The 22,285-nt window shown below is 37.8% G+C and overlaps 1 protein-coding gene across 2 annotated transcripts; it reads left to right on the top strand.

The window, feature by feature from the left end:
* The first annotated feature begins 45 nt into the window (after positions 1-45).
* ZBTB49 (zinc finger and BTB domain containing 49) lies at positions 46-18,020 on the top strand. 2 transcript variants are annotated; one of them, XM_057426612.1, is made up of 8 exons: positions 46-131; positions 1,511-1,684; positions 3,726-4,831; positions 10,709-10,755; positions 13,894-13,967; positions 14,656-14,738; positions 14,830-14,991; positions 16,679-18,020. In XM_057426612.1, exons 2-8 carry the CDS (start codon positions 1,533-1,535, stop codon positions 17,335-17,337), a joined length of 2,283 nt encoding a protein of 760 aa, XP_057282595.1. In that variant the 5' UTR covers positions 46-131; positions 1,511-1,532; the 3' UTR covers positions 17,338-18,020. The 2 variants fall into 2 exon arrangements, with proteins under 2 accessions (XP_057282595.1, XP_057282594.1); XM_057426611.1 differs by lacking the exon at positions 46-131 and adding an exon at positions 325-618.
* The last annotated feature ends 4,265 nt before the right edge of the window (positions 18,021-22,285 follow it).

The raw sequence follows: 22,285 nt of genomic DNA, 5'->3' as shown, positions 1-22,285 counted from the left end.
CCTGCGCCTGCGCGGCCCTCACCCCGCAGCGGAAGCGGAAGCGGAGAGCGGCAGCGGAAGCGGCGGGAGGCGTGGCTGAAGCTGCCGCCGGGCGGTTGAGCGGGGATGGAGCTGGGAGACGGCCGAAGCCGGTAAGTGCGGGGCTGAGCAGGGCCGGTTCCTTCCCCTCCGCGCCTCTGCCAGGCTGGGCCGCGTTACCCCCGCCGCGGTGGGTAGCGCTCTGCCCGCCCTCAGCCCTGTCCTCCTCGGAACCCGTTACCCATCCCGCCTGCGGTGTCCTTTGCTTGGCCGCGGTGCCGGCTTGTCGCCTGATCCTGGGCAGAGCTCGCTCTTCCCTCGGTGCTCGATCTTGTCCTCTGAAGCAGACGCTCCCGCTGTGCCCTGCTCCGTGCCGGGCCTTGAGTCAGGCACGGCAGCTTCAGCGTAAATAGCGGGTATGCTGCTGGGGCTCCGCTTGCTCGGAAGCGGCTCACGGCGGCCACCTTCTCTGGTGGGAGAGTCTGAATTCAGGGGTGCTGCAAGATGCTGTGAAAGCTGTTATCTGGGAAACAGACGTGCTCGCTTTATTTTAAAGCGTGGTAATGCTTTATATATAAAAATAAAGATATGACAAGAATAGTAAGAACTAGAGTGTAATAGCCCACTTTAATGCGGCAGGAGGAAGTGAATCACGGAATAACACAGTAAATGTGGAGCCCTTAGCACTCCTGAGAATTGGAAACGGGGGCAATCACTTTCTTGTCATGTTTAACCCAAGGTGCTTTTTCTGCTTCATTCATTAGTTAAAAGACTGTTATCAGTTCTAATTGTTCTAGTAGTTGGAATGTGCCTTTCATATTTATAAGTGTGCAGGGGAAGAGTTTAACCCTTTTTAAAAAAAAGGATTGAATGGAAACGTGTTTTGTGGGAATGTTACTTGTCTTCCCTTCAGCCTGTTCGAAGAGGTGACTTTTAAAAGAGATATCGCATTGTATTAAAAATAACAAAAAGTTGCCATGCTAACTTGTCTAATGAATGAGATTCATGTGGGAAATGTGCTTCCCTACAACAACAAATTGGGAATAAATAATGCTACTACAGTGCTCTTCCTTTTAGTTTAGAGGTTGTAGATGCAGGTTTTCTTCTACAAATGCTATTGGTTTTGTAGGTATGATACGGTTTTGCCTTAGAATCTAATTCTTGTCAGAAGTTGTCTAAATTGAGGTTTTTTTATTGTTATAGAGTTCAGTTTATTGGCAGTCCCTTTAGCATGTTTTGGCAGAAGGTGTTTGTTGCAAGAAAATCTTAATTAAAATCAATATTTCCTACCTGTATGTCTGCATATCTACTGGTGAGCATACTTGTGGCTCATCTTTGATCAGAAAAATGCCATTAGAGCTCACAATGCAGGTGTAAACTGAAGTCTGTTTCCTTGGGAACCTAAACAAATTGTAAAAATGTTCTTGATTTTCTAAGTTAATTTTTGCAATTTAATATTTAAGATTCATCTTAGCGTTTTATTTCATTGTAGGTAATTTAAGTGATTTTCTAGCATGGACACTGTTGCTAGCCATAGTTGTCATCTTCTCCAGCAGCTACATGAACAGCGCATTCAGGGTCTTCTCTGTGACTGCATGCTGGTGGTGAAAGGTGTCTGCTTCAAAGCACACAAAAATGTATTAGCTGCTTTCAGTCAATATTTCAGGTATGTGACAGAAAATGCTTCGTTTCAAAAAGTGAACTTAAATGCTGTTGGTTGAGTTTTTCTCTGAGAAGGGTATTTTTTTGTGGTAGTTGCAGACTAAGGAACTGTTGGAGTATAAGGGGAAAGATAAATTTTTTTTTGCCCATAGATACATCTGTATTAAATCTAATTAAAAGCTGTGGCCATCATAATTTATTTTCTAGGCATACGTAGCTAACTGCTGCACTGGTTTAGTTTGGCATTTTCCTGATCCTTACTTATGGTGCCTCATATAATGGACTCTGGTATTCGATATTTCAGTATGAAAAAAATAACTGTTTACAAGGAGCATAGTAGAGTACATGAACAGAGCCAGATAAGGAATGTAACTGAGGAAACAATTCACGTTCTCTGTTTATAGATAATGTGAATTGTTTCATCAAATTTGACTATACAGGTTGTTATTGAATTTCTGTTTAGAACAGATTCTCAGAGACAACATTTGTGTGTTAAAGGTGGGCTATGAAGCCATATCACTGATTTCTTTCACCTCTATATAGCCCTCATTGATCCTCCAAATTGTGAGGAATGCTGGATCTCCAAAGTTAGTGTTTTATGTTAGCTATTAGTAACCTGTTAGATCTGGCAGTTTTTAGACATTGTTTCTTGAAACGTCTCTAAAGCTTGACTACCAGTTCTTACATAAGAAAATTATTTCTATGTTATGACCAGGGAAAAAAGGTTGTTTTTCCTTTTTCTCTTCTAGTGTTGTAATCCTGATGATGTGAAATTATGCTTAAAGACTGAATTTTGAAAGTAGTTAAAAAGAACTAAACCCACAATTATTATGAAAATTCAATAGGATATAAGTGACTAATTAATTTAAACTCTCTACCCAGATCTTGGTCCCAGTTCATTATAGCTCTGGTTTTAATTTAGCTAATGTGGGCTGGATTATGAAAGAATTTGAATGTGGGCATTGGCTTCAGAGTAGCCTCTGCATTTCTAATGTTTAAGCCTAGTTTAAGCCTCTGAGTTGAAGCCTCTTATTTTCTTAAGAGTCAGAGCTCATTGATACTATGCTCACCTTTAAATAAAACCTAATTTGAGAGTAATCATCAGGTTCAGGGCATTTCCTAGTGTAGGAAAATAACTACATAAGAGTGACCTGACCCCATATATTTATAGATATTATTTACTGTGAGAGTGTCAGGTTGGAGACTGAGGGTTTTAATGGAAGGGTGTGAAGTTCCTGAGGCAGAGTACAAACCTGCTTAATGTAGGACTGGTTATGCATGTGAAGAACTACGGCTCTTATCCCAAGAATAGTTTACATCAGTGAAAGGTCTTGTGAATTCAGACACTAGATTCAATGGCAATTCTGTGGGTATTGGTTGGATGGCTGTTACAAGCTAATGTACCTGTACTCTTTATTATTCTTTTACTTGGTTCTCATCCAGTACCAGTAAAAAAGTGTATTCTTTGCATGAGAGAGAACAGACTGAAAATAATGGCATTCTCTTACTTACTATTCTCTCATCTTCTTGTGGAGAAAGAAGAATTTAACAAGATTTACTGGTAAAGTTCAATGGACAAGCTCAGTTACCAGAAGAGAATAATTAAGCTAAATTTGAGGTCTGTCTTCTGCTTTTTACTAGAAAGTTTTTCATGTCCCTTTTCATTTGCTGTGTTGGAAGGAGAAACACCATTCTGAGTCAACCAACTTTTGCAAATAGTCCATAAATACACCCCTGTACCTAGTACGTAAAGAACATTGAATAGGAAACCACTTGTATAGGGTCTGATTTTGAGACATTAAAAAATGGAAAATTAAAGTTACATAAAGGATCCCTTGCTTTGATAAATACTAGTGTACTTGTGTAGGACTAATATATTGAACAGTTTTGAGATGTTCATCTGCAAAAACACAACAGTGTAGATAAGACCATACAGAGTAAATTGTTGTTTCATGCCAGGCAATCTGAGGTATATGTGTGTTTTTTATAAAAAGTGTTTGTGAATTATTTGTGTTTGTGACTGAATATTTGCATTATTTTATCAGGACCCTTTTCCAGAATTCTTCAGGCCAGAAGAATGATGTCTTTCACTTGAACATTAAAAATGTAGGTGGCATAGGCCAGATTTTGGACTTCATGTACACCTCTCACCTGGACCTTAGCCAGGACAACGTACAAGCTATGTTGGATATTGCACAGTGTCTCCAAGTGCAGAATGTACTGAACATTTGCCACGCCTTTTTAAAATCATCTACAGCTTTAGAGCAGACAGCTAGCATGCCTTGTAATAGTGTATTTTCACTGCAGAATACTTTGACTGCAGATACTAGCTGTGCCAGTGACAGTTATGGAACAAACCTATTACATGAATGCTCATCTGACACACAAGCTAACAAAGTCTTGACTGACCACCGTTCACAAACATCACAGTCTGTTAATCTTCACGCACCCTCAGGTGATGGACAGAAACAACCACAAGACTCCTTAGATGGCAACTGCACAGAGCTTCCATTTAAACAACCAAATTACTATTATAAACTACGTGACTTTTACAGTAAACAGTTCTATAAGCAAAATGCTTCCTCTAATCATGAGCGAGGAGCAGAACAACCCTTTTCTTACAACCCATCTACAGAAATAAACACAGTAGAGAATAGTTCTTGTACTGTCAACCACTCTGAGTGTTTTCTGGAGACCTCAGATCATTTACCATCAAACTTTCTGGCTCAGTCCTTGAATGAAGCTGTTCCAGAGCAAGCTGCAGAAAGCACACTTGTGCAGCCCACCAAACAGATGCAGTTGAAAAAGGCAATACACCTCAAAAAGTTAAATTTTCTAAGGTCTCAGAAATCTGCAGAGCAGCCGCCTGAGCCTAAAAGAGATGACAGTAGAGTAACAGGAGTAATTGAATCTGTAAATGAAAGTACCATGGACATGACGAGTATAAGAGTTACTGGTGAAAAAGAAGCTGAAGATTTAGTAAGTTCTGAGAATTTTGACCAAACTGTTGAAGCTGAAAGATCTCAAGGTCATTTGGAACAAGAAGGACAATCACAGACTCTTCAGTCACAAAGGCAATATACTTGTGAATTATGTGGGAAGTCTTTCAAACACCCAAGCAATTTGGAGCTCCATAAAAGGTCTCATACAGGTACAGTTATCAATAACTTGGTCTGCAGAGCAAATATTTCAGTTAAAGAGGTTGTCTTGCAGTATCTGTTGATTCAGAGATGCTGGTGAAGGGTTAACTTTCAAAATGGGAGTCTTTTAAAAAAATGATTAATCATATAGGAATAAAGTCTGAAAGAGCTCTCCTTCATACTTCTTTTTAGTGTTCTTTTTCAAAGTATGTTGTGTGATATTTCAACAAAAACTTTATTTTTGTCTTGCAATTAGAAGAGGCATTTCTAATCAGTTTGTCAGATGGCCCAGAAGTTTGAGTCACATAACAATGATAAGTGGATAGGAGATAATACAAGAAGTGTTCTAGATGACCTCTCTAATCATATATTTGCTGTAAGATACAAGTGATTAGGGCTTGATGGTCATTTCTTTTAACCTGTAGAAATAAGCTCTGTAATAATTTTATACTTTTTTCCTAGTATGAATAACTTTCATTGTATTTACCCAGGACATAATGCTCTTACGGATAAGTAGGCTGCAGAGTGAATGGGAATTTTGAATTAATTTACTTTGTCTTAAAAATTCACAGGTAGTGTTATTTTTTAAACCTAGCATAAATTTATTTTTAAGGATCTTTTTATTTTAGTGAAAAGACTTAGTTTAACGTGGAAGTAACTAATTTGTCTGCTCTGTGCATTCTATTTCTACAACTTTAGATATGCGTTTTGGATGTTTAAGAATCACCTTAGCTTGTGACACTGTTGATTCCAAGTCCTTGAGATAGCTGATTAATTTGTTGAATGTTTTTTGCCTTTCTTTTTCCTTGTATTAAATATGCAAACACATCCCTCTGTCTTATCAAGTATCCCTTTGCATTGGTACTTTAAAAGTAAGTATGAGTCCCTCTTGGCAGACACTATTTTCTTTGATTAATCAATCCTTAGTATTAAGAATTTATTTTTCCATTTTATTAGGAGAAAAATCTCTCCAGAACCTGAAAATAGGAACATTTTGCATTAGTTCCCTGAAGTTTTCACTTGGTGCCTTTGACTGCTTCTGTATGTTCACATTGCTAATACTATTTTATTATTTTTAATTTGATCTGCTGTGAAAGAGTTGCATGTGTCTTACCTAGATCCTCTCTTTGCCTTGTATTTTTTTAATCTTTTATCAGATTTGAGCTGACATAAGGTATATTTTAATATCTTAAAAATGTCAGGAAAATAGGTGATCAGGTAGAAGATCGAGCATCTAGAGAAGTCCCACCTGAGGGAGAGGCTCTGAAGTCAGTAACAAGTAAGTTTGTGCTAGAGAATCTATGTGAAAGAGAGACCCCAACTGTGAGAAACCTGTTAGAATTTTCCCTTCCTTAGACATCTAAATCACTGGAAGAAATCGGTGTTTTGTGAGTTCTGCCCATTAAACTACTTGGGTTTTTAAGAGTGTGCTGCTTGAGTGATAGACTTTATTATTGTATGGTTTTGAATCTGTTAAACCATGTTAAACCATTTAAAACGTGAGGTTCAGAGTGTAGTTTACCTTTTTTAATGTATTTTAAGGGTCAGGGGAGCACTGGGTTATAGAAGAGACTATAGCCTAGACTATAGGCTATACAAGTGGTTTACAAATTACTTTTTTTTTTACTTTGACACAGCATGGCCAGCAAATGCTTACGAGAGTAGATAGTGGAAAAAGAGGAAAAGGGTTGCAGTAGCTGTGCAAGGTTATTTATGTGTGTTGCAATTAATTTCTTTATTCTTATTTGAGGTCTGTATGCTTACACATGCTTCCACTCTACTTAAGCTCTAGATGTTGTTTCACATTCGACAATGCTGCCAGATACGAACTAGCTTTATACATTGTGTAAAATAATGTGATCCTAGAGTTGTTGTGGTGGTCCTTCTCTACTAGTCTGAGTAAACACTGGATTCAGGAATTCCTTGCTGCTTTTCATATATTGTGTCCTTCCAATAGTGTTCAAAAAATTCCAGATTGAATGCTACTTAATGTGCCATTAATGATGTTCTAACAACTTCTCAGTGTTAAACTGACAAAGTTTAAGAGCGTAAGTTTAACGAATAATGAGCTCATAAAAAATGGATGGAAAGTTGATGCAGGAATATGACTAGATAGGCCTGTTTGCTTGCCTGTTATTTTGGGGTCATGTTAATTTTTTTTCAATATCCAACTAGTGCAAAGAGAGTATTTGGAAAATTGCAATGGATAGTAAGTAGGATGTTAATAAAGGAAGGATCTGTAGCTGAAGGTATATGGCACATCTGTATCATTAGTATTAAGTATACTGGTAATTAAGTAATGTAAGTGTATGCTAAAAGACATTTCCATTCATTTGCCCCTTCAGAAAGCATAGCAAATTGCTGGCTAATCAATTTGATTTTAAAACATTAATTTTCTAGGACTAAGCAAGAGTTAGCAAGTATTTAAGTATTACAGTGCTTACTGAAAGTCCTCCAAATCTGGCTTTGCCAGAGAGGTAAGGGAAGCAAGTTACTAGAATGAACCTTTCACAGTGGTAAGCCAGTTTTTAGCCTAGAAATGACAAGTCTTTCAGCACAAGTGCTGTGGTGGCCTGCTTGTGAAGAAAAAGCACATGTGAAATTCTCTGCATACTAGGAGCCACTAAAGAATTTACAGGCTATCATGGTTACATTGGTGAGTTTCTAAGTGAAGGACAGGCATATTGTGTTCAATACAAGTCATTGTATTGGGTTATCTAGCTGTTCTAATTGTATTGCTAGTGGATAGTTAAGGGAATCTCTAAACAGAGTTTATTGCATTGACTTTAAGATTGATTTTGACTTGACTGTTATAGTTTGTCTTTTATTAGATTGACCTGTCTGAAAAAAGGAAGCAAGCATATGTCTTATACAGTCCTTACCTGTCAGAAACATACAGGGTTTTGTGGGGTTTCAGTTGGGTTTTTTTTTTTGCCTGTGTTGTTGGGTTTTTTTCCCTCTCTCTTTCTCTGTTTTGTTTGGATTTGGGTTTTGTTTGTTTGTTTGTTTGTTTGGTGGGTTTTTTAAAAAAAAGTTTCAGGAAATATCCTCTCAAAAAAAAAAAAAAATCCAAACCCTAACCCTGTGGAAAGAACTTTTTTATTATGAGCTTTACTTGAGCAAGTTGACAGCATTCCATGCCTTAGAGGGTTCTGCTCCTCACCATTGTGAACTTTTCAGGAACACTGCTTCTGCCTTCATACCTTTCTCCTCTGGAGTTGACACACTTGCTTTGATCCTGTGACTATGTACTTGATCTCTTCTTGTGGAGTTTCAGCAAGAAGGATGCAACAGAAGATAAAAAACACAAACAGTCCAAGGGTTCAAAAGTCAAGTCCCCTGTATGTTTGTTTAAGCATTGTCTTAATTGTAGTTCAGTTACTACTTTTCCCCAAATTTTCTCTATTGCTGTTGATCCAGCCATGGTCTTTGAGAAGATTAGTTGGTTTGTAATTTAATGCTGGTCATAGAATCATAGAATAATTTGGATTAGAATGGATCTCTGGAGGTCACTCTCTGCTCAAGGAAGGTCAAATTAGATTGGGTTGTTTTGCTCATGACCTTGTGTAGTGTAGTCAAATTTTGGATATCTCTAGGAACAGAGAGGTTCCACAACCACTGCAGCAACCAGTTCCAGTGTTGGACCACCCTCAGGGGTAAAAAGTTCTTTTCCTATACATAATTGCAGTTTTTCATCATCTAAGTTGTGTCTGTTGCCTCTTGTCTTATCACCATGTACCTTCAAGAACAACCTGGTTACGTGTGTCTTCCCATTGCATGTGGAGACCAGTAAGATTTCCTATTGGCCTTCTCATCTTAAGGCTCCAGATACAGTCTCACCAGTGATGGGGGGAGAAGAATTCAGCTCACTAGCTGCGCTGTTACAAATATGCCATAGGAAGCCACACTTTACCTGAAGGACGCTACACCACTAGGAGCAATTTAGTATTTTTTTTGCTATAATTCATTCTTGGAGTAGGCTACTTGATATGTCTGATGGTTTGGCATTTTATACAGGTGCAGAATTGAGGTTGCACACAGCCTACACACTAGTTTTGAGAAATTAGAGCTTCCCATTCCTTCCTTCCTTCTCTAGTTATTTCAGAGTGGGTTTCTGTTCCCATACTAGTCTTTGTGTCAACAGGAACTTGGGTGTGGGGTTTTTTTGTGTAGGTAATTTCTGCAGAAATTGCTACTTGTGTGTTTTGTCCTCCATTTCAAATTACCTTGATGCTTTTACACTTGTCAGAAGCCTTTCCAGTTGCCACAGATCTTGCTCCCTGTTGATTTCATTTATGTTTGTCAGTACCAGAATTTTTAGTGGTTTGCAAATTTAGAGCCGTAATGAAATCAAGCCTCAGTGCTCTTTATAGTTGAATTATTGGTTTCTTAGATTTTTTTCTTTAATTGAATGAAAGTTTTCTCAGAACTTGCTGTAAGATTTCCATTCTTCATCAAGTAGAAAAAGTAGATGCAGCCTCAGGTTGTCAGACTAACTGCATGATTGCTATCTGTGAAGCCATGTAACTGTGTATGTTTACTCTGTGTTTTAAAATCTGAGAGTTGCATTTAATCCTTGATCCTGAAATATGTTGAAAGAACATGACCTGTGTTTGGCAGCAGGGAAGGAAAATACCTGGATATTGCATGTATTGCTCCTAACACTTCCAAGGATGAAGAAAATTGATGTACAGACTACTTGCTGGAAGAGTTGGCTGCAAATGCCAGGAGGTGTTCTGTAAAATCAGGAAAACTATAATTTAAAGAGTAGACAGTTTTTTGATTCAGCACCAAGATAAAACACAGTGTAAGATCTCTTTCTTTTTCTTTCTGGGAATACCTGCACTCAAAATCACAAGGGTTTACACTAGTTTTGCTTCCCTGTACCTGTGGGCCATATTGTATCTATCATTTTAACATAGTTAGACTCATGGAAAATATCTTTAGAAGTCTCTGTTATTGAGTTCAATGGTATTTGAGGAGTTACTGTTTTAAAAATTCTAGAGATTTTTATCAACATGTGTAAAGACCTGGGAACCAAGAACTAACAGGGAAAAAACCTTACCCTTATGAAATACTGAAGAGGAAAAAAAGTGATTAAAAAAAGATACTTGTCTTAAACTGATAGCTGACAGACAGCTGAAGTATTGTGTAGTCACATTCTGGATTGAGAATAGAGTTATTTTCAAAAGCTAAAGTGGGCAGTGCTAATTTTTTACTAAAGCTGCTCGTGCGGTTTTGGAGTGTCAAGACTACTAGTATAAATTCAAAATTATAGAGCAAAATACTTGGGTTAATTATTAGATACTCTTATATAGGATGAGAATTTGAAGGCAAATATATACTTGCTGGGAGGAATGGCTACATGCTATCAGACATGTATGGTACACATTGAACAGAGGAAATGGAATCCTTCCAAATTAGTATTTCTGCATTCCTCTTTCTTTTTAAGAGTGAGCCTTTGTGTAGACAAGTGGGAAAACTGGTGCGCTTCCCATAGCTTTTGTTGTTGTTGCGGGACCTCGTCACCTATTCTGTTCTTCCAGGATGTTGGGTACCCCTTGCATTTGGGAGAAAAAGTAAAAAGAATACAAAACATTTTCATTCATATCAAAACTCCTCTACCTAGTTGTTTTGAAAGATAAATTCTGTTTCTGAGCAAATCTGCCTCACAAGCTTAATAGTAAATACTTTCCCTTGTACTTTTTCCCTTGAATTTCCCTTAATATACTGTACTTCCCCTTGAATTTCCCCTTAAATATATGGTAAGTGTTCCTTGGGGGATATTTTTGCTCTTACATTACATGTTGTAAAAGGAAGTCAATTTAGAACATTTCTATTCTATTGCAACTATTAGAAGTTCTATGTTCTGTTTCTTCTCCTTTTAGGTGAGAAACCTTTTGAATGTAACATTTGTGGGAAACACTTCTCACAGGTGGGAATATTTTATATTATGGTATTTACACTTGAAAATAAAATGCATCTGTGTGTTGATTCTCAAACACTTGGGTTTATGCTTATAGGTATTTTTTCTTCAAAAATGGACTTCACTTTAGGGATAAAATATTAAAGTGCCTTATTTGAAAATAACATGTTAAATGTTTTAGATTTTTTTTTGTTACATTTTGTACCTTTGATTCTGTCTGCTCTCAGTAGATGTTATGTATTTTACCTTCAAATGAATATTTAACTATAAAGAGACACAACTATTTTTAAAATGCAGAGAGCAGTCTTAGATTGTTCTTTTGCCTTATGCTTAGGGATACGTTTTTAATAACATTTTTGCAGTGTCTGAAAAAAATACAAGTTAGAATTTTGTATAATGTTGTATTCACAAGAGTTTCCTCTTCCTAAATGGTGTGAATTATTAAGCAGTTTTTTTTTTTTTAGTCAAATTTATATCCATATAAATCCATATAATTTAGTTGCTTCTGTGAAGAACAGCAGCCTGTCTGAAGTGACAAAATTCAGCTAGGATTTACAAAAAAGTCTTGTGAAGTTCCCTACTTGCACACAGGGCCCAAACTTTATCTGTGTCTTAATTTGCCCTTCAATGCTTACTTCTTGTTCTGGTTACAACAGCGATCTTGTATTTCTACAGATTTGGTGCCTAGTTGTCTTATGTTTCCAAGATGTCTATTTCTTTTCTGTTTTCTTGGCTGGGTATGTGTACCTAAGTACAGGCGACAATAGATGCATATTTTTATAATGAGCTTAAATAATAATTACCATTGAATAACTTTGGTCTTTCTTGATGGTCCTGGTTTAAGAATTAGAATTATGTGGTCTTTGTCTGCCCACACACCAGTGTTTGCACTTCTCTTGCTCCAGTTTTGTAGTCCACCACTGGGACAACTTTGACCCATGATCTGGTGGAGTTGCATCCTCCACTCTGTTACTGAATATGAACGTAACATTGTGTCCAGTGAACAGTACTGTTTCACCATACTTATGAAGTCATTTTGAGCAAAACTGGATCTGCTTATTTGGCAAAGAAAGTGCGTTTTCATTCATTTTGATGGCTGACCTTCTAGTTATTAAAAGAAATAAGTGAGTATTTCTGAATTCCATTAAAAGTACTTCTGGTGAATGGAGTGGTGTTCTGTATCATTTCTGTGGGTAAAGGGAATAAAAAAAGCGTGGCATACTCCTCATGCAATATGCATTGCTCCTCTTCAATTAAAAACAAACCCCAGTAAAACTGGAAATTTCTGCCTTTTAATTAAACACTCTTAAACAGTTTCCCTCCCCTTCCCATTACCTCACTTGCCCAAAGATATAGGTAGATAATACCAACGGACAGTACCTACGGCTCCAGAATATGAGCTACAGCATTCAGCTTATGTGCTGCAGTTCTTTCTCTGGTCATAAAAAAGAACTTGAATGCTTCTAATGTACATGTGTTTGAATCATGCAAGTAAGATGCAAGGATATTTACTGTCTATTTTTTATTTAAAAGACCATCTCTGATCTTGTTCTTGATCTTCTCAGCTTGCAGGCAAAGAAATAGTAATACTTTTCTTATTTGAGCCTTCGTGTTCTGTGCTTTGAGACAGTGCAGTTGTGCCTGATGGTATGTCTGTTCCTGCTGAATGTAACTGATGTTCTGTGTGTTGGAATGTGAAACAGAAAATGAAAAAAGTAGGGAAAATTGACATAGGAACTCATAGCCTGGAACAAATAACCATAAATGTCTTTGACTTTTGGACAAAAAAGTTCCTTTTGTATTTCCAAGCTAGCATCTTCCATTACAGCTGCAGAGCCGTTGCTATGTGGTGCTTCTCTGGCTGGTGATCCAGGATATCATGGGCAACTACATGCATTAGTTCCTTCAGTTTAAAAGCATGCCAGTTACAAATGGACCAAGCCTAGCATTTCTCTCTAGTCTCCAAATCTGTGAGCAGTGGTATACTGCAAGTATTAGTAAAAGGATTTTTCCGAGCACTTGTTAATGTCCTCATCGTGAGGAAGTGACAGTATTGTAAGAAAGAAATGGATCTACTTGCTACTCTGTAAAATGTTTTTATTCTGGCTAAAAATCCCTGTTGAGAACTATTTCAGAATAATTGTTGCACTTCAAATTCACCCTGTCTTTATCCAGAATAACTTTCAAATGCCTGTGATATGGTTTGTTTTGTGACGTGGATAAAGGTAAAGGTTCTGTCTTTCTTATGTTTCTCTCAAATGCACCTCTGCGTAAAATCCCTTGTCTTTGCAAAGCACAAATTGTTCTGTGGTTAGTATTTTCCTTCCTCAGAAACAGGTGTCTGATGCCTCTCTTTAACTGAGGTTCAGTATTACGAAGTTTGGCCTGAGAGAGCAACGGTTCAGTCATACCGTTGTCTGAAAAACATTACAGGGGTTAAAGAAAGCTCTCTCAGGGTTCAAACGGTGATCCCTTTAGTATTGTTCTCTGTGTCTGTGTCTGCAGTGCCCTAGTTCTGGTATATTATGAACTCTGATGACAGTAATTGTTGCAGGACTGGTAGAGGAAAGATACATAATAAAAATTAGTTCTCAGTAATCCCGTTTTTTCATTTCAGTACTTCCTGTTCTGTTTTCTTTTGGTATGAGTAAATATTTGTAGGTTTGGAACGCTTGGCTTGGAGTATTTTGCGGATTGAAAAATGTTTACCCTGTTCTTTTCTTTTTAACCTCCCAGTAGGTGAATTCAGAGGCCCTAATAACATTTTATTTGTATGACAGGGAAAGTAAGACTAACATGAGCTACATTAGTAGGAAGTTTTCACTGCAATCTATGTAGTGTAATTTTCATTTATAATTGGATCTGGTTTCAACTACAGGGCTTTTATTTTCCTTAGCATTTGATTCCAGGCTTTTCTTCTTATATTCTGTTCTTGTCAGTGTATAATTGCATACATAAGCAATTTGATCTTGAAATGTATGGTAGTCTTTCTTTACTAGATAAGAATGCTTGAGTTCATACATGCTTTGTATCGTCACTGCCTTAGAATTAGAAATAAAAAGGCAGTCTCATAGTTTCCATCATCTTTTTGTCTGTATACAACACCAGGCTAGCTGAATTTAAATGTTTAAATTACTGTCCCTTCAGGCAGGTAATCTCCAGACACATTTGCGTCGACATTCTGGTGAAAAGCCATACATTTGTGAAATCTGTGGGAAAAGGTGAGTAGAACTGTGCATCTTAGTAAAGTTAACATGGTAAAACTAGGGGCCAAGAGCTGAAGTAGCACACTGTTCAATTTTGGTTTAAAGACTTTAACTTTAAATGAGAACTGATGGGATTAAAATACATAAATGTCTCCAAGTGTCTTGTTGCAAGTCTCAATAATAAGTAAACATGTCACCACATATATAGCCTGTGGTCTTTACTGAATTTCTTGTATATTGGTGTCTTTAGTTAAGGGCATATTGTGTGTATTTTGAATAGTGTGAGTGACAATCATGTGGGTTTGTACCTTTCTGTTATTTGGTCATAGAATTTTTGTTACATTTCATGGAAATTATGAAGTATGGAAAACTTGATAAATTTAAGCAAAGCATTAAATGTTTCTGTCTTTGGCTTACAGGGGATAGAAAATATACTAATGTAGGAGTAGCATTAAATGCAGAATAAATTAATAAAATTAATAGTGAAAAGGGTTATTTGGTTGGTTGTTTTTTTCCCTAGCATAAATTTAATTGGACGTTACCAGATTAAAGTTTTTTTTCTTAAATGCATCCTTTTATCTGTGGATCTTAATCTTTGTTCATAACATCAGGCATTCATTATAGTTGTTTTCCACAAGATAATCGCTATAGGAGAATAAGGGTCTCACAAAGACTGTAATTGGGTTTCCATATTCTGTTACAGATTTGCTGCTTCTGGTGATGTCCAGCGTCATATTATTATTCATTCTGGAGAAAAGCCTCATCTGTGTGATATCTGTGGCAGAGGTATGTAAGAACCAAGGTTTCTGCCTCTGAGGATTTTTGTTTGAAATGTGAGGAGTCATTTTAATCTTCAGTTTCTGTTGTATTTTTGTAGGATTCAGTAACTTCAGTAATTTAAAGGAGCACAAAAAGACTCATACAGCAGATAAAGTGTTCACCTGTGATGAATGTGGGAAGTCATTCAACATGCAACGAAAATTAGTAAAGCACAGAATTAGGCATACTGGAGAGAGACCATACAGCTGTTCAGCATGTGGTAAGATTTAATGTGCATGGCTTGGTTGTGTCTGCTTTTTAAATAAGTAAAAGTTTCTATGTCAGCAGAATAGCAATTAACCAAAATGGTTTTAAATTGAAATACCATGTTGTGAAAGCTTGTCAGAAAATCTGTCTTGAATGCTTCATAGTCTTTCATTTGGTGTATTAAACTCCTTTAGCTGTTGTAAATAAATCAAAAGTGAATTTCTGTTGAAGAATACAGAAAGGAAGTAAGAAGAATCAACACTGTACATGTACTTGCTGCTGCAAAAATGATTTGTTTTCAGTATAGTCCTTTCTGATGGAAATTCAAGTTTGGCATCACTGGTTTTTTGGTGCTGATTTTTTTTTTTTTTTTCTTCTTTTTGCCCCCAGTTGATCTAACTGCATTCAACCATAGAGTTTGATAATAACCTTTTGCTTCAACATCTGGAATAAAATCAAAACTTGACCAATGCTTCGTACCAAAGAACGTCCATGTTCAAAACTTGCTAGATACATCATACTTCCAGGTGGTTTGAAAATGCCTCTTTGATCATTGATTCATCCTTGTATAACAGCTCTCAGAAGTTGTGTTGTCTGTGCTTACCTCATACCTTACTGAGCATCCTACTTGCTTTTCTGCCCTTAAGCTGTTTTGGTATAATTTCATTTATGTTCTGAGGAATCTGCTTTGGCAGAGGGTAGCTCCTTCAGATAATGTCCAGTTGCAATATGTTTTATTTGTAATGTCTTGAGGCACAACAAAAGCTAATATTACGGGAAGGTCTTGCAGAAGGAAGAAATAGAGACATGCAGGATATAAAAGTATAAACAAACAGTTGTGTTGCTGCCATTAAAATAGGCCTTTTTTGATCTTGTTTTACAGTGCTCTTTGATTATTTTTTCATTTCAGCCAGGTCATCTTGCACTGAGAAGGCAAAAATTGTACAAAAAGGATCTGATCAAGCATTAAGAATTTTGCATTCACATTATGCAGAAAACCCACATGCATCATTCCAGTAATTTGTAATCTCACTGTTACTGTTTAATGGCTTTTCTGAAGAGAAATCTTGGGAGTAGAATAAAAAGTATGATTCTGAAAATTGAGATTGCCATTTTACCGAGCTTTCAGATAATGCAAGTTCATTTTAGTTGGTACCTGTTCACACAAAATAAAATAACCTTTAGCCTAGGTAAAATGAGCTAAAACCACAAATAGGAATCATCTTATTTCCACTGTCCTAAAGAATGTGAGGTAGCAATTCTGGAAATTAATGCTCTCTGGTTCTGCTTGTTCTACACTTTGCCTTGCTTCAGCCTCAGTTTTCTCTGCAGTGTGGTAATAGAATATATTTAGAAGCTTATCAAGGATACTGGTTTTCCAGACAGACAAATTAAATTGCTTATTTTTATTTTTTCCTCCACGAAGATTGATACAAACTGAGGGCACTCACAGCTTTTAGATACTAATGGATTTTCCCATCTCTGGAGACTAAAACTAAAGCACTGGTAAACACAAGTTAGAAAATCAGATCAAGAAGAAACAGGTTATTGTAAAAATAGACAGAACTTGTTTGAACCAGCTGTAGATAAACAAAGTGCCATGACTGGGACATGCCATCAAGTGATATCTTCACTAATTAAAACATGCTTATGCACTGGTGCTAAGAACAAAATCTTAATCTGTCACTTTTGTCTTGTAGGGAAATGTTTTGCAGGCTCAGGTGACCTGCGTAGGCACGTGAGGACTCACACAGGAGAAAAACCCTATACCTGTGAAACCTGTAATAAGTGCTTCACCCGTTCTGCTGTTCTGCGGCGGCACAAGCAAATGCATTGTAAAGCCACTGATGAGGGTTCAAACGCACTAGATGAATTTACTCAAGGAATTGAAACATCTGACCTTGACAAGTCTCAGAGTTCTGACTCTTTTGGCCAAGAAATGTCTGTTACCTTGTTACCAGTGTCTGTTAAATTCCCCATTCGTCCAGCTGAATTTGATAGTTCTGTGGATTCTTACTGTAAGCTGCGATCAATGATTCAACACCATGACTCCGCAAACCAGCAGAAACTGAATGTGGATTCTGCTAAACTCCCAAAGGCTCAGCCCCAGCAAACTCCGCCACCACCATATAGTTACACAGGTGTAGATATATCTTCTGCAGAAGAACCCTTACAGTCTGATAATATTCCAATGATTCGTTCCTCTATGGTTAGCTTGGACAGTCATTGTAGTGACCCACTAGGCAGTCGAACACTGTCTGCTGTGTACAAGAATAATGAAGGACCATTCTTTTCTAGCATGACCCTCTGGGGTTTAGCTATGAAGACTTTGCAGAATGAAAGTGAACTGGAACAATGAGGGCTCAGGTGACTGCATCAAAATTTCTTAGAGGCATTTCATGCTAAAATGATTGCAATCGCACTGCAGCAGTGAGAGGCCAGAGCTAGTTTTTAAGCCAGCTGGCTTGGATACTGGTAGAAATCATACACATGCCCAAAACCCAGCGTTGGCTGCCTTTACGCTGCTTCTCAGCGCAGCTTGGGGAACTTTTGTTCTGTCACTGCACTGTGTAGCGCATGTGTTGCTATGATTTACTAAAATTAGCTCTTTGATTAAATTTACCATTTGACTTGGTATTTTTCACCTGATAATGGAGGAAAGGATAGCCCAATGCCTGATTTCATGATACGGGTGCAATTGCAAGCATGGTCATCAGAGTTGTGTAAGGGTGTATATATGAAAAGAAGAAAGTACTTAACACATCCCTAGTGAACCTGAGTTTCAGTAGTAGCTTTCTGACCGGTAGGATCATTGGTTTACATGACTTGAGTATTGTGATATTAAATGTAAATGTTAAATCCCTGGCAATATTTGTGATAGTGCAAAGTAACTGTATATCTAGAAAACTTTATTTTTTTACAATAAAAGCTTTTTTTTAGTATTTTATAAACTATTTTGCACAGCAGATTATTTGTACAAGGATCATCTGACCAAGATCAGGAAATGCGAATAAAGGGAAGTTGTTTTACATTGTATATTAACTGCTCTCTGTGTTTCATCTTTTTATGGAAGATTTTCAGTAACATAATTCCATCCATTCCAGGTATCTTTACAGTGCTAATGGGGATACCACTGCAAGAAGAGTTGCACTATAAGTTCAGTCAATACACCAGTATATTTCATTTCAATGAACTGGTGTAAAGCAATGGCTAATTAATGGAATGAATAGACTGCTACACGATAAGAAAGGCCTACAGGCCTTTTTCTGCTTCAGTGCTTTGAATGGTTGCATTTCATTTTAGTATAGATCTGTTGCTGCTTTTCAAACTGCTTGCCACAGTCACTTGGGTTTTACTGGCATAACTTTTTTTCCATCCATCCACAAGTTTTAATGTGTTGTCAAGCCTTATGCTAAATCATTCCTTACATACTGTAGTTTCTGACACGAAAATATCCTTGTACTAACCTTTTTTTCTGAACTTCATTCACAGACTGGAAAGTCTGAAGTACATACTGCTTACTTCCAGTAAGGAGAATGTAGGCTGAGAAGTAGATTTCAGTGTTTTACATCAGCTAACAAGATCTGGTATCACCACTGGTTAATAACACTGCAGTTCCTCTGCTGAAAAATCAGGTTTCTGTAAATCTAATAGCTGTAACTGTCTGTTAATTAACATGTGATGTCACATTGTCCTGGTATTAGAAAATATATTGGCACTTCTATCTACAGCGCAAACATTCAAATCTATTATGGTTGTCTGGCTGTTGGTAGAACAGACCATGGGTGACCTACAGTCCACTGCTTGCATTCTGTGGAATTTCAGAGCCTGGAAAACACAGTGTTTTCATATTTGTAGAGTGCTCATCACTTCTTTTCCCCTGCCTGGAATTCAAGACTAGCTGTTCAGTTTCTTACTGTGTTAACACCATGCATTGCAATTCTGGCTTCCCTCCCTTCCTTTATTTGGCCCCTTACCTCCCTGTTTCTAATTGCTTTCACCCTGAGTTGAAATGAGAAAAACAGTATGGTTGGCCAGACCATAGCACCCCTTAAAACAAAAGGGGCAGAACATTACACTGCGTACCTAAGTCTTGAAAGATACAGATTTCTCAGTCATCATTTAATGTTATGAGAAACTTTTTCATTACATTAACAGACCAGTTAAAAGAAAACCCCAGATGCACTGGAGAGCAAATGGGGAATTTTTTTCCATTTTTCTTTTCTTGTAGTGCACATATATTGGGAAACTCAAACATCTGCATTTTTCCAGCCAGTGAAGTCAAGCTTTTGCAGTGCTTAATTTTACAAACAGCATGTAAGACAGCAGAACACAGCCCTATTTAGGCTTAAGCAGGGAACACTTTGTATATTTGAATCCCTAGGTCTTCCCTCATTCATTTGGTGAACACTGCAGACCTTCGTGGAAATCATCCACATGATATTCAGCAAGCCATGTATTATGGTTTCAACCCTGACCGTGTGTGCTCATGCTCTCCTCTGCTCCGCTTTCCTTGTACTAGTGCCTAAGGCAGAATGTGAGTATCTGCCAGTCACTAGCTCTGCAGCTTTCCTCTTGTCAGAAACTACTTTTACATTTACTTATCCCAATAGAAAAGAGAAATCTGATGCTGTTCCCACAAGGATTCTGTTGCTTGGAGAGGACAAATCTGCAGTTTGTGAAACTCCTAACTTTGGAGTTGCCTCTGGTTCTGCAATGGTTTTGCTTTCTCTGTTGTGTTTTGGTGGAGGCAGTACAGGATAGGTTTAAAACAGACCATGTTGCAAGCTTTGTGCTTGTCTGTTAATGAGAATACTGGAGGTCTGTACACTTCGGAGGAATGTGTTATTGCTGAAGACTGTCTTAAGGTGAAAATAGCATCTTGAGATGCAATTAGATTAGATTGCTCAGTATCAAGTGCTTTGTGCCAAGGGGACAGCCATGTTGCGCTAAGGATAACTTCTCTTGCTTGGCAGTTTTTCTGTGAGATGGTTTCACACCAAAACCATGAAGGCTCTCAATTGTGCTGCCAGATTGTGACTATTGTTTGCAGTTTTGGAGGGTTTGATACAACACCGTGTTGCAAGGTGCCATCTTTGAGAAGGAAGCAGAGAAAACACCGGTAGGAGAAAGCAGTCCCATCTGAGTTTGTGCAGCTGGAACCAGAAAAAGCAGGAGTTGCAGCACTGAGCAGGAGCGCTAAGAAACTGTTATTTCAGGCTGGCTTGAAGGAAAAGCTGAGCAAGAGAGAGAATTCAAAAGGTGGGTAGATAGATGGAGTCAGATGGGAGAGAATGAATTTTTATGTATGGAGTAAGATGTTTTGGATTAAGAAGCCCCATCCCTGCAGCCACTTTGCAATGAGAATATCACTGCCTGGCTGCAAGAAAATACTTTTCTGCCTTTGAATTTCCAAATCAAATGTAATATGTCAATTTAGTATTGTCTGAGCTCTTCTTAGAGACCTCTGTAGAAAATTTCCCTGAATGGATCTTTTTCTGCATCCTGATAATTTCCATAGGTCCATAATGAAGATGATGTTTGGGAATAGCAAATATGGTCCAATAGTCCTAATGCTGGCACAGTTGGAAAACAGCAGCTACCCTGTGACTTTGAAGAACAGGTGGAAACCATGACAGAACTCTTGAACCAATAGTATTTCCAAGCCAAGCTATTGCTTGTAAATACCCATAGTCAGCATGCTGAGTGAGGGCTATGAATAAGCATCAGTCAGTGGCTAGGAGCAGGCACTGCTGAAGTGCCATTATAATGGGTGTAAGAGGATGTTAACCAGCGTGGGATAGTCAAATCGATTAACAGCTGTTACTTACTAGACTAACTCCTGCAGTTCAGAGCTGCTATTGGTTCATCTTGCAAACTTGAATCACTTTTGTTTCCAGAAGATACAGGTGACCGCTCAGGGCTTAGTTAGGGTTCGGTGTGGAGATACCTCTGTCACTTGACTCCTGCACAACATAAAACAATTAAACAAGAGTAGTGGCTAAACTTTTGAAGGCGTTACTGAAGGGTTTTGATGATTTAAGTTCATTAATCCTGTTCAGAATGTAACCTGCCATTTTTATGTGGGTATGTTTTCTGTGTGTACATAAGAAAATGACACATCATAGAATTTAGTTCAAATAACTCCAACTCAAAAAGAAAAAAAAAAACAACCAAAAAAAACCCGACCCAAACAAGCAAACCCGAACAACAAAATCCTCTGCTTAAGACTTACAATTTAGTTTAGTTGGAACTGAAAATAAAAAGCTGTATAAGGAAGGATAACTTCATTAGGAAGGACTCGCCACTTTACTACCTGTTGCCATTGAGCGCGTACAATGTTTCTGTGGTCTGAGGCTTTATCTGCATTCTTCAATTCTCTTTTTAAACCTGGCCTACTAGTTGTTCCGCAGTTTCTTGAATTCAGAGGTTGGGCTTCTGAACAGAGCACTTGTTCTATGTTTCTGTGGCCGCTTAAGCAAGCCCAAATAGGCTTAAACTCATGTAAGTAACTGCTACACATGAAGTCTTCCCAAAACATCCAAGTGGCATATACAAGAGGAAGCCAAATTTAAGACAAAATCAGTGTGAAGCAAGTGGAACTGGCCCCATAGGCCATTTGCTTCTGGAATCCACTTTTTTCTTTCCTTTCATTGTCTTCCCCACTGTGGGTAGCTCCATTCATACGTGGACAGCTGCATTCAATTCTTGCTGCTCACTTCATGCCAGTTACCCACCCCTCATAATCCAGACCAGAGGTTAACATATTCAAGCTCAGTGAGGAAAACTGTAGAGGTAAATGGAGTCCCACATAGTCGTAAAGTGCTTTAAAAGTCTCCAGGCTCTGTGTTTTGGGTTGTGTGCTATAGTTTTGGATATTTAGCTTTCTTACTAAAGCACCTGTTTGAGAAATAATACATAAACATGACAAGAAACAAGAACGGCACTGCTTGCACAGAAGACTTAATAGAAAGCAAATAACCATGAGCTTTACAGGCGGATTTGAAGGAGGAAAATGTGATAGCTTGGAAAATGTGTTCCAATGAAAACTGAACAGCTTTAAATGCAGCTACACTGGCATTAGCATTCAGTATGCTAATGACTTCAAAGTGACCTGGGCTCCACTGTGCTGCAAATAGATTTCTTTGTATTGGTACACACAGCCTTGTGCTTTCTGGTCCATAGCCTTATTCATTAATCCTTACTGACATCTATTATTGAATTTGCCTTCTCTGAACAGTTGGTTTCCACCTCTGTTATTAAATCTCCATCCTAGCAAATAGATAAAAATCACCTTTAAAACACAG

This window comes from Pezoporus wallicus, unplaced genomic scaffold (genome assembly GCF_028554395.1).
Source record: "Pezoporus wallicus isolate ANWC-B61680 ecotype Strahan unplaced genomic scaffold, APGP_CSIRO_Pwel_v1 scaffold_13239, whole genome shotgun sequence".
NCBI lineage: Eukaryota > Metazoa > Chordata > Aves > Psittaciformes > Psittacidae > Pezoporus > Pezoporus wallicus.
The sequence above is the reverse complement of the archived record's forward strand: the minus strand, read 5'-3'. Positions and strand labels throughout refer to the sequence as shown.